At 40.2% G+C, this 12,976-nt stretch overlaps 1 protein-coding gene across 1 annotated transcript in view; it reads left to right on the plus strand.

The window, feature by feature from the left end:
• LOC110085944 (secretory phospholipase A2 receptor) overlaps window positions 1–12,976 on the plus strand; it is a 68,820-nt gene that overhangs the window by 5,573 nt on the left and 50,271 nt on the right. Inside the window, exons 4-8 of the mRNA XM_078385777.1 lie at window positions 2,919–3,134; window positions 4,424–4,567; window positions 6,298–6,461; window positions 6,969–7,081; window positions 11,512–11,627. Of these exons, the coding sequence (XP_078241903.1) occupies window positions 2,919–3,134; window positions 4,424–4,567; window positions 6,298–6,461; window positions 6,969–7,081; window positions 11,512–11,627 (753 nt within the window). The remainder of the gene's footprint in view (window positions 1–2,918; window positions 3,135–4,423; window positions 4,568–6,297; window positions 6,462–6,968; window positions 7,082–11,511; window positions 11,628–12,976) is intronic.

A 12,976-nucleotide genomic window follows, 5' to 3' on the forward strand; every position in this document is an offset into this window, starting at 1 on the left:
AAAGCACTCTATGGGTGGTTTACAAGTTACTGTAATTATCGAGGCTACACATTGCCCCCCCATCCCCAAGCAAGCTGGGTACTCATTTTACTAACCTTGGAAGGATAGAAGGCTGAGTCAACCTTGAGCTGGCTACCTGGGATTGAACACCAGGTTATGAGCACAGTTTTGGCTGCAGTACAGCAGTTTAACCAGAACACTGAATTACAGCACTGGGAATCCTTGAATTCTGAAAATTCAAGCGCTACCTAGATCATCATTAGACAGTGACAAAACTTTGGCTATCATCTTAAATAGAATCTGTGAATCTGCACTCAGGCTAAATGAAATATTGCTGCAACTCAAGTACTCCTTTTTATATTTATTTCATAAGGCAATGAGCACTGTGACTTTTAAAAAAGAAAAATACTTTATCTAGAGGTAACTTCTTTTCTTCACACACATGCATTTTAGTAACAATTCATGGTTGCTAAATTTCTGTCATTGTTATTCTCTCTAATTTTCAATTTCTTAGCTGTTCTATTTATTTATTTAAATGTTTTTACATTGTCTTTCTCCTTGAAAAGAGGGATGTGGTGGCGCTGCGGGCTAAACCGCAGAAGCCTGTGCTGCAGGGTCAGAAGACCAAGCAGTCGTAAGATCGAATCCACGCAACGGAGTGAGCGCCCGTCACTTGTCCCAGCTCCCGCCAACCTAGTGGTTCAAAAGCATGCAAATGCAAGTAGATTAATAGGGACCACTTCGGTGGGAAGGTAACAGCGTTCTGTGTCTAAGTCGCACTGGCCATGTGACCACGGAAGATTGTCTTCGGACAAAACGCTGGCTCTATGGCTTGGAAACGGAGATGAGCACCGCCCCCTAGAGTCGAACAAGACTGGACAAAAATTGTCAAAGGGAACCTTTACCTTTACCTTTACCTTGTCTCCTTGAAAAGGACCCAAGACAGTTTACCACACTGAAAGGCAATATCTGAAGCTGGAAACAATGAGTATACGACGGTGATTAACACCATTAATAATATTTAAAGCTAAGAATGAGTAAAGAGGCATCTTACATCATCAAAAGACAATATTAGAGCTAAAAACAATTAGTATGCTTTTTTAAAATGCTACTCTGAGAAATGGAAAATAGAAAAATGGAAAACACAAGTAGTACTAAAAATCCAGTCAAAGTAATAACGCATAACAATCCATCTAAAAAAAAATCAAGCACAGTTAGCTACTGTGAAAAGGCTTGCCTGAAGAGAAAGGTCTTTGCCTGCTTGCGGAAGGACAGCAAAGTTGGAGTCACTCTGTGGGAGGGAGTTCCAAAGTTTGGGAGAAGCAATAGAGAAGGCTTTCTCCTGTGTCACCATCAGATGCACTTGTTAAGGTGGCGGGACTGAGAGAAAGGCTTCTCCTGGTGATCTTAACTCCCAAGCCGGCTCATAATGGGAGATACAAATAATAATGGGACCTATACAAATGAAGGCAAGTCCTCCTTTTGACTGAGTCTCTTAATTTATCTGATCAGGATGGAACTTCCAAAGGGACGCAGATGGCGAAGATGTGCTGACATATCAAATACAGGTGTTATCCGAAAAATTTCCTGTAAGAATAAGAGAGACTGGGTGTGCAAAAGACCAGCTGAGCGAGGTTTGGAATATGCTCACCTATATTCTCATGTATAATAAGCTATTCAAGTAGGAAGTGTTGAAATGGATTAAGCAGCATTGAATGAAAAGCCCTGAGTTGCTGTGTGCTTAACATACCGATTGCAACATCCTGTTGATTAGTGTAGTAAATCACAACTAGAGTAAGCCCACTGAATCTATGGAAATTACATTGGATATTACTCACCAGATCCTAACTGGTATACGAATATTCCTATCTCTGATGCTAATCATTATATAGTACTCTCTCTCTCTCTCTCTCTCTCTCTCTCTGTGTGTGTGTGTGTGTGTGTGTGTTTGCATGTGCACAAGTACATAAAAGAAGGCTTTTAATTGAAATAACATCAACTGTGGGTCCTGATGAGGGCAATTTTAATTGTATTTTAATTGTATTTTGATTGTATTTTAATCATTTTATTTTTATTGTATTGAATTTTAATTATTGTATGCCACCCAGAGACCTCTGGGTAGAGTGGGCGGCATATAAATTCAATAAATAAATAAATAAATAAATATGCATGCACATATGGAGGACCTGACTCACCATATCCACACTGGTTCAAACTGGCCTACTTTAGTTTAGTTTACTATGCTAAGCAGTAGGATTTCAGCCATTGTAAGAGTATAGCTTGCTTTGGTTTACATCTGTTTAAAATTGTTGCTTTGGAGTTGAATAAATGTGAAGGATAATCATTTGAAATAATGAAGAGATGTAGAAACTAGGTAAGTTGTATTGCTGCTTGTATTTGATTTTAAGCTTCATGACGGAGCTTAATTCAGATGGTAATTTCCTGAATTATATCTTTTTAGCCATAGTGATTCATTCTAGGAATCACTATAATTGTTGCAATTACAGTAAGACACCCATATCAGCAGGGGATCAGTTCTATAATCTCCATGGATGCCTGAAACTGTGGATATGAGGAAACCCTATATACAACAGTGGATATGAGGAAACCCTATATAAAGGTCACAAGGGGGCACCTTGTATGTTGTACATAATTATGCGGCAAACCACATATACGGGAGTCCTATGAACTGATAAGCAATCAAAGCTCCAAACCCTGTTACATATTGTATTCATCTGTTCATTGGCAAACACTCCTTCAGACTCAGCTGAGGGGAAATAGCAACAAAAATGGGGTTGTCAGATATCTGACACTTGGATCACAGCTTGTGGGAACCTGGTATTAATGCTGTGTTGTTGATAAAAATTAAAAATCAGAATTGAGTGTACCTTAGGATTTTTTTTTCTCTCCATCTGCAGACCTTGATATATATTCAGGCTTTTGGGATGCAGTAGTGATCTCAATGACACCAAGTTCATCAGACAATTTGACTTACAGTGAAGCAAGGGATGAATGTATTAAGCAGAAGTTTTCATGCCTTGGCTTTGGATTGTGGCAGTCTGGATATTTCACACTCAATGGCCTTGAACTGGTTGGTGGCACCTTTGGTTCAAGTGTGACTTTTTTAAAATCAGGTAGTCATAACTGAGTTATTTTTCAAATTGTCATGATTACTCACTGAATGCTAATTTTCATTAAGTTTTCACAATACAGTATTACAATGTTTGTCTCTACAGTGGATTTTCACATGCTGATAACTTCAGATGACTTCAGTATCCCAAATGTTGTGTGAAACCTTGTTCTTTCTGTTCCTCCATGAAGATTTTAAATGTTTCATAGCGTGTTTTAGTCATCTGGTCTTTTAACATCAGCCTTTGTACAGATATTATCAAAAACTGGCAGTACAGTAGTCAGTGTGGTGTAGTAGAGGATAGAGTATCATACTGGGACACATGACATCTGGGTTCAAATCTTAACTTGGCCATGGAAATTCACTCTGGCATGGCAGTGGTAAAACCATTCCTTTAAATATGTCAGTTATCTAGGAAACCCTACAATGAGTCAGAACTGATTTGACAGTGAAGGATACAACAGACTAAAAAACAAGAGTTGGTGCAAGGTCTTATTACCTTCTACTGTAAAACTTCCACACCTGCCTTTGTTTCTCAAATGATGTGTGTACAGCTCTTAATCTGAATGATTCCTCTTGACCTATTTCCACACATTTCAGGTTGGCTGCCTTTTTTTTTTTTAATGAAAAAAGCAAACCTGTAGGAAGCATACACTCTTGAATGCTTGTCTAACGCACTGTTACCAAACAAGCATTCAAGTGAGTATGCTTCCAACAGGATGGGGGACAGGTTTAAAGACAAGCAATATTTTAGAGATTGTAGAAATACGAGTTTCAAGACACAGTCCACCAGCCCGTCACTATTGTGTACATTTGTTCCTGCTAAAAACTAGCAGAACCAATTTCTCCTAAGTCTAATGGGGATGAGAAAGATATGCATACAACAAAAATATGCAGATGTAGGCCATTGTGGATCCATAGCAACTTCCCCATTCTAATCATGTACATTTGTACCTCCCCATTCCTGAGAAGTTAGGAACCCCTAATTTAAATCACAGCTTCTCCACGAATCTTTGGGTAACCTTGGGAAAACTTTTGTTCCAGTTTCATATGCAAGTCTCCTATCCCTGTGTGTACTGGCCTACTCTCTAGGCCTTTTATAAGGATTGCATGAAGTTTTATGTGAAGCATTCTAAAATGGTTTTTATTATTATTATTATTATTATTATTATTATTATTATTATTATTATTATTATTATTATTATTATTATTATTATCATCATCATCATCATCATCATCATCATCATCATCATCATCATCATCATCATCATCATCATCATCATTATTTCAAAGGGTGTGATTATGGATATTATGGGTCAGAATGTGAAGTTGATTGTCCACGTTGCCATTGGGACAAATTATGCCACCCTGTAACTGGAACATGTGAAGGTTTTATAGCTTGTGCTGCACCTACGAGCGTGGGTATCTGTTCTCTCGGTGAGTCTGATTATTTCCTTTTTTTAAAAGAAGTACCTGACAATAATTTTGCTTTTATTCTGCATATACAAAGTTTTCTTATAGAGCTTTTTTTTTTAAAGTAACCCGGAAGCACTAAACCTCTGTAATAATAAACATTAGGAAGTTTTAATGAAACTGAGCAGGGTCTGCCTAGTTAACAATCTGGATGGGCAGCCTTGTTCTGTCCATGAGTAAGCATGTAGGAGTGTAATGTTTTGAATGTTGCATTTAGGACCAGGGAGAGACCAAGATTCAAATCTTCAGTGAACCATGAAGCTCAGTGGATAACCTTGGGTCAATTTCTATTAATCAGTCTGCCCTAATGGACAGAATAATTGTAAGGATGAAATGAGTGGTTGTGCGTTTCCTGGAGGAAATTATAATACACCTGTATATGCAAGTTGTGGTGTAGTCAGTGTTTTCTAGTCAGGTGCTGGTGTTGCCATGGCAACCATCTTTGTAATCTGCGAATCTCTCTATTCTCTCATCCTGTGCCATTGTTGAGAGATAGGTCTCATAATCTGATAAAGACTGATAAAGTCTCATAATCTAGGTGGTGCTCGGAAGCCATGGTGTATTGCTTGAGTCCCTGATGTTCTTGCCTCCAGAAAGCTGTGTGAGTGGAGACCTTACACAGTTGACATCAGGTGTTGCCCAAGTATTATTTCGTGATACAAATAGGCAATTGCTGAACTTGACTGCTTCTTGGTTCCATTTCCCTGATAATTTTCTTTATTAGCTTGCTTGCATGGCTGACTAGGCAGCTGTTTTTATCTACAGTTCCTCATTATGCTAGGCTTTATCTAGGCTTTATTTTTAGTTTAATGATATTCCTTTATTGACATTAGCCTTTCCCATAAAGAGGAATTGTAAATCCACTTCAGTCCCTAGTTTTAAATTCTTACTAAGATGGGATTTTTGATTGGACTTAGTATGGTTGGTGTTGGAACTATTGTGATGCAAAACCACAGTTAAATTCTATAAGGAAAATTCACCCTGGAGGAAAGAGCAAGATACAGAACTTGTTTTTGAGAATGGGTTCCAATTTTTAAACTATCTCTTGGAGGGAAAAGACTCTAAGTGAATTATTGGCTCTTTCATAATTCTGAAACGGCTCAGTTTCCAAATTATACAAAGGGATATTTGCATATGAACACAACAAAGAAAGAATGACAGGAGTCACATATTATTAGTAGAGACCTGAAGAAATCTTCTTAAAATGTGACAGCTCATTATGATTTCTTAGGCCCACAGAACCAATCCCATCCCTAGCATAAGACCAAGACCCCAAGTGCTTTATTTCCTTGTCACAGTTTGTATAATTTTGCACAGAATGTCTTTGGTATCTTTTGTGTTTCTGAAGCCAAGCATACACACAGAGAGCAAGCATGACAGAATGCACTGGTTGCTTACATAAAATTAATCTAAAACATTTACATTTTAATGGTCCTTGCAACCAGAGCAACAGTTGTCAAAGTTTAAATATTTGTGCATGTATAGAAAGGGGGAGGGGATCAATCTCACAGTTTACCTGATACAGAAAATAATTACCATCTAAGCACAGGGAGAAAGGCTTTATACTTTCTTATTCAGTACGCAAGGACAAACTAGGTCACTATAGATACCAGGCGCATGTGCCCGTGAGTGTTTGGTATACACGCAAAAGAAAGTTTTATTTGCAACTTACTTTTCTCTGCTGATGATATCAGGTTTGTACAGTTTGAAGTGCTCTCTTGGTGCTGGTTGGTGGTACTGGAAAGATAAATGTTATTTGATAGAAAAAAAAAGAAAAGTGACATGGAAGGTAGCGCAGGAGCTATGCACACGTTTCAAAGGCACAAGGCTACTTCAGCTGGAAACTCCTGATACAAAGGTTGGAAACTTTTTTGATGTACAAGTTAATTTTAATCTTATGTCAAATATAGAGGTTGCTGCCTCCCTCTTTCTAATGTCTTAGATGTAGCGAGACATATCTTTTAGCCCAGACTTCTTGGGCCAGCTTTTTGGAGATGAGTGGATAGCATCCTGGGAAGTGTGTTCTGACTTCCTCTTTCATGAGATGAGTTCTGCACTGAAAGTGATACCTTTCCCATTTCAGTTTGTTTGAGTGAGTGATTGATTGATTTTTGAGGAGAGAGGCACTGCATTTTAAGTCTGTCCCCTTCTGTGGATGCGGTTACATTTGTGGACTATGCTGAGGCTGTGCCTCTAAATTTTAACAGTGTTGTGTGTCTGTTTCTAAAGGATTTTGGTGATATTTTATTGTATTGTTATGCTTCAATATTTAATATTGTTAGTTCATTGTACACTGGCTTGAGAATGATGGTTAGTGAGTGATTTAAAAATGCAGGAAATAAACATACGTTTGTCTGCCCTGTAGATGTGGCTGAGACAGATGATAAGTGAACAAATGTGGATTGGAATACAGTGGCACTCCCAGAAGGGAGAGTGGCAATGGGGAGATGGGACAAAAGCACAAACTAATTTACACTGGTAAGATTTTGATACATTTCTTTTATCAATTAAAAAACTAAGGACAGAATTGTTCACCTGTGTTGCTGCAATAGTAGCTTAGCAGCTGACAGTATGTGGATACTTTCTGTTAAGTCCCATTTTAACAATTCAGATGCCATGGATTTTTAAGCCACTTTAGATTATTAGGATGGGGGTGATTGAAATAATTGACATGGTGGGGAAGAATCTGCTAGGTTCTTCAATTTGGTGAGAGGTAATCCTACAGAATGAACCAGTGTGGTGCACTGGATAGAGTGTTGAACCAGGCCTCAGGAGCCTTAGGCCCAAATCTTGGCTTGTCTGTTGAAACTTGCTGGCTGGTTGCAATGGTAAACCACCCTTTGATCATCTCACACACCTTAGAAACCCTATTGCAGGGTTTCTAACTCAATTTACCTGGGGGCCGCTGGAGGCAGAGTCTGGCTGAGGCTGGGCCGCATCAGATTTTCCGCCAAGTGGAGCAAGAGCCCCGAGGAAGCCGCCCAGGAGTTTCCTTAGCCCAACTGGGGCTCTGAGGAGGAGGAGGGGTGAGCGAGCCCTCAAACACACACACACACATGGAGGTCCGACAACCTTCCTCTGAAGGCCACCCACTCAAAAAATGCACACTCAGCAGAGGAGCAAACTTTATGAGGCAAGCCCAGGCAGCCTCCAGAGCCAAAGCGGCTGAAGCAGGACGAAGAGGAGGAGGAGGAGGAAGCACCTCTGGGTGCTGAGGCAGCCGCTGGCCAGGTTGGTGTTGGGGGTGCTGAGAGAGAAAGAGAGCCAGAGAGCTGCTTCCCTGGAGGCGCTCTTCGAGGATGGGCTGGGAGTGAGCTCCGCTCTCAGGCATTGCTTGGCAGCAGCTCGGGCGCTTGGGGAAAAGGGCTGTCAGCGTGCCTCACTCGCCAGCTCTCCCCCAAGACAGCGCCTCTTGCACCCTCCATCCGGAACTGCAGACTGCCAGCTGGCAGACAAGCGGGCTGGCTGGCAGGCTGTAGTTCCAGATGGAGGGTGCAAGAGGTGCTGTCTTGGGAGAGAGCCGGTGAGCAAGGCGAGGCTTTTTTTGTCTCTTGACAGCAGAGGACGCGTGAGTACTTCGGGTGGGCAGGCAAGGTGGGGGCCACAAACTATCATCCAGCGGGCCGCAAATGGCCCCCGGGCCACATGTTTGAGACATTGGGATCACCATATGTCAGTAGCAAGTTGTGGCATATAGCAACATAAATCCTATGTACTAATATCAAATTCATCTTTCATTACTTATCTGCATATAGCCCAGATGCTGTGCATTACTAAAAGAGCTGCTAGATGGTTTGGAGAAACCTAAGATAGGGGGTACAGGGATATTAGAAAGGGTGAAATGCTGACCGACTATTGTGGATGCAGGAAGATGGGAGGGAGGTAAGAGAGGAATTGGATCAAATTGAAGAAAGCATGTCTAATTGGCTGGAGCGCACCACACTACAACATTTTGTTGCAGATCTCACTTGTACAGGGAAATGGGAAAGTATTGGAAGCTTCCTAGAAGTTTATTGATGTTAAGACTGGAAGAAACAGGTCTGATGTGCAGCAAAAAGTTTATTTGACAAAGTTTTTCCACAATTTATGCATACATCTATGTCTAACACCCTTTGAAAGCGCTTAAAGAGAGGTGGTTGATAAAACCCTCTCTTGGATGCATGCCTAAAAATTGTGAGAGGATTTTAGTGTGTCAGGGAGACTGAGAGCAGTGCCACTAGGAGGCTAGATGCATTATTAATCTGGACTCCTAGGAAGATTATGCTAGACAAACTGATCAAAGCTGAGACACCACACTAAGATACACTCACACTCTTCGGAATTAATGGTCAGATCCACGGTAGAGAATTGGTTGTTCCAGTAGTGATAATGGTAGCTATTAGGCAACAGCTATAATGGAAGGTAAAACAGGTGGAGGATCTTTCACAGACAACCACAGTCAACAGTCTCTCTAATTTTTTATTCCCGATGGGTGGAGCTCTGCCCCTTGTGCATATGACATCGTCCTCCATGTGTGTGATTCTCCCCCCCCCCGCATGGGGTTCCCTCACAACCAGAACCAAAGAGGCTGAAAACAATTGCTGTCCATGCACTGAGGAAGAGGAAGGCTGTGCTAAGAGGATCAGAGTCATGCTTGTGCAGATGCTCACCTCAGAGAGAATCTCAACCACAGTGACTCTCAAGCTAACTTTTGTTAGTAGTGCACAGAAGGAAGTTGTAAACTGCTTCTGAATATTTCTTACCTTACAAAACCTATGATCCAAAATGAAAGACGAGATAGTGCTGGAAGATGAAACTCCCAAGCCAGAAGGAATTCAGTCCACTACTGAGGAGGAACAAAGGACAAGTATGAATAGCACTGCCTTTAAGGAAGCAATTAGAATAAAGCCAAAAGGACATGTAATGACACCGATTTGTCAGTTTTCTACACCTGCTACTCCATTTCATAGCATGGTTACAATATGAGAATGACCGATAGCTGGATCATGGTTTTCAAATTGTGTTAAATTCACATGGTAGATAGTCACATGGTATTTGGGTCAGTGTGTACCTCCTTTTGGGAAATGCTTTAATGCATTTTTAAGCTATGTTGAGGGGACTACATAGATTTTTCAAATAATTGCAATCAAGGCTTTGTCCTGAGCCAGCCTGACCCCCTTGACAAAGCCCAGCCCCTTCAAAGTTTGCAAGGGAGGGATATTGCTATGTCAGACAGAGGATCCTAACCACAGAAAGAGAGAGACAGAGAAAGAGACAGGAGAAAAGTGAGGATTGCTATTCCCCTCCACACTGGCTGCCGGTTTTAAAAAATTTTCTTTTGCTATGTCAGACAGAGACTCCTCACCAAAGAAATAGAGAGGGGGGCAGACAGAGAGAGACAGAGGAAAGTGACACTTGCAATTCCCCCTCATGCTAGCTGACCGGTTTTATAAAATTTCTTTTGCTATGTCAGTCAGAAGTTAACTTTGCCAGAGAGAAAGAGGAGAGGGTGGGTGGGTTGGGAAGCAAGGCTTGCAATTTTCCCTTGTGCTGCCTGACTGTTTTTTTCCCAATGTCAGTCAAACTCCTTGCCAGAAACATATATACACACACATACAGACATGGAGACGGGGCTTGTGAAGCAGGGAGACGTGCACATACAAGGGGCGGGGGGGGAGAAGGACACAACTTACACTGACAGATGTGTTCACGTAAGATGAAAGGATTCAAAGCAAACTGATTTGACATCAAAGTTAAAATAAATGACTTTAAACAGAAAACTATTTTACCTCATTTCTGATCAAAATAGCAGATTCCCTGTCAAAACATTCCGCACTTCCATGTGTGATCTGTAGTCACTTTTTAAAAAATCGATTTAAAACATGCTAAATCCAATTCAAATATGTTTTTTCCCCTAATGTAACCAGGCTCTCTGTCTCCTGCTTTTCCTCATCCTGTGCTACAGTCTTTCGATAGGGCAATTAGCTGATGAGCATGTCTTTGGTGGGCAGTTAAATTATATAGGAATTTAAAATGTGAAAGTAATGATGGCAAGGTCTAATTCAAAGCTATTTCTTTACACTCTTTTTCATTCCATTTCATAAGGATATATTGGTAAGTCGGGATCCATGTTCTGGTCTACCAAATGCAGAAAAAAAAAGATCTCCTAAATTATCAGAGGGATCTCTTTATTATTCTTTGGTTATTAAGAATTAATACTGTCACAGGGCATTATCACATGTACAGTTTTCCCAAAAATTCAAAATATCATGATAATAAGTAAATAAGATTTTTTTAAAACAAATTAGTCTTAGCATTAAGAATAAAAGGATAATCTACAGATCAGTAATGGCAGTCCCAGACCTATGCCCTGAGGACAGCCAAATGCATAGGGTGAGGAGGGGAGGCAATAATAGAAGAGGAAACAGAAAAGTAGAGTGCAACTCCCAGACAAATACATGTAGTGGCTTAGTGCTTTTTGAAGATACTGTATTATTTTTCTGTGAAGCTTACACACATAATATTGAATCTCATTTCTTGTTCTGTAAGCAAGCACCACAGAATGATGCAATTACCAGCCATTGAGCTAAAATGGAATATAGAACTGTGTGCTTGTGCTACTGGAATTTGTCAGAAAACCACTAGACTGCAGGGAGTTGAAGTATTAGTCTAGTCATTACTACCTCAAATTGCCCTCTGAGAAGCAAATTACTAAACTGAGATATAATGAGTTATATTACAAAAGTGACTGAAGATATAGTTAAAATTTGAAAAAAGACAAAAGCTGTTTCCCACAGCTATGAATACTTAACTATCCAACAAACAGCAACAGAGCATGGACAGAGTTCCTACTCCAGTTCTCTGAAGATGCTGGCCACAGAGACTGGCGAAACGTCACAACAACCATTACAATTTGCATCTTTCTTTAGGTTAAGGATACAAAGGAATGCACGTAGTGGCTGTGGCACTCTTCTTAATAATCAGTCAAATCTGCTGGCAGCAAAGTGCTCTGAAAAATTACATTTCATATGTGAAAGACAAGAAAGTAAGTACCAGTATTTTTATTGGGGGGTGTCTCCATGCTTTTGTATTACTATTCAGTACTGTATTTTTATAAGGCAAGCAAGCCATTTCCTTGAAGTTCACCTTATTAATTAATGTTATTGCAGCTTCTGACTGTTTCCACTCTTAAATGTCAGCCAGTCTGTGCCTATTAGCAGGAAAATGCACAAAGGTCGCCCCAGACCATCAGCTAGCATATCTCTTCGTATTATAATTTTATACGTCATTTTTTGGGGTGTTCACCTGATGGTAACTTCTTAGTGCTGTACACAATACTGTACATTCAGAGAAAAGGGGCTACCTTAAGTGAGCAACCCTAAGTGCTTTTCCTTCTGAAAACCAGAAGTATATTCACCTAATACTGGAGCATTCTAAAAACAATCCCAACATGCATTTTGAAAGTATGAAAGTGAGTTATCTACCCCAAAATGTTGATATAGTTGATAATCTCCTTTATACTGCACTCACATCTGATGGCACAGAAACACGTCATTAAAGAAATAATGTTTTTAACCATCAGTTTTTACTGATGGCAACCCCACTCAAACAGTTCCATAAGAACACCACAGGCATCCCTCATGAGTGATACTGGATTTTTCCTATATACATGGAAAATACAGTAAAGCAAGAATCAAACTAATGTGCCACCCCTTTTCTATACCACTCGCTGCTGTGAGCTATATTGAGACAGAGAATGAGATTCATAGCAGAGCTACATCTTCTGGAATGCACTGGCCATGCTGATTCTGAGAGTTGTAGTCCAAGAAGGCAGCCTTGCCCATATCTCTTCCTAATAAGTTGAGATACACAGCTGTTGTCTCCTATGTGCATTTACTGAGGCAGAAGACCTCTCAATTTAGTAGGGTATATTATCTGAGGAAGTAGTCCAAAGAGCCATATCAAGACAAATGTAGAATCGGTTCATCAAAAAGACCATTACAATTTCTTTATCAATAATACTGATAACAAGCAGGAGGTTTTAGTAATTAGTCATCTTTCTGGAAGGTCATAGAGTCATAATCTCATAGACTTAACAGAACTGTAGGGCTGGAAAAGTCATTTAGGTCATCGAGTCCAACTCTACCAAAGCAGGAATTGGAGTCACATTCATAATATCAAAGCTTGGGAAAGTGTTTGTTTTTACTGCACCTCTCGTAATTCCCCAGCCAGCAGTCATTCTTATGGCTTCATTGCTTTCCATGCACTGTCTGCAGGCAGTCTTGGAAGCAGATGTCAGCTGTTTGCGAACCATGTTGAGACCAAACATTCCCACAATTGCATCATTTATAGAATATTCTGTCTATACTATCTCTGTGAAATCCTGTCAAATTT

The sequence above is a fragment of the Pogona vitticeps genome, chromosome 2 (genome assembly GCF_051106095.1).
Source record: "Pogona vitticeps strain Pit_001003342236 chromosome 2, PviZW2.1, whole genome shotgun sequence".
Lineage (NCBI taxonomy): Eukaryota > Metazoa > Chordata > Lepidosauria > Squamata > Agamidae > Pogona > Pogona vitticeps.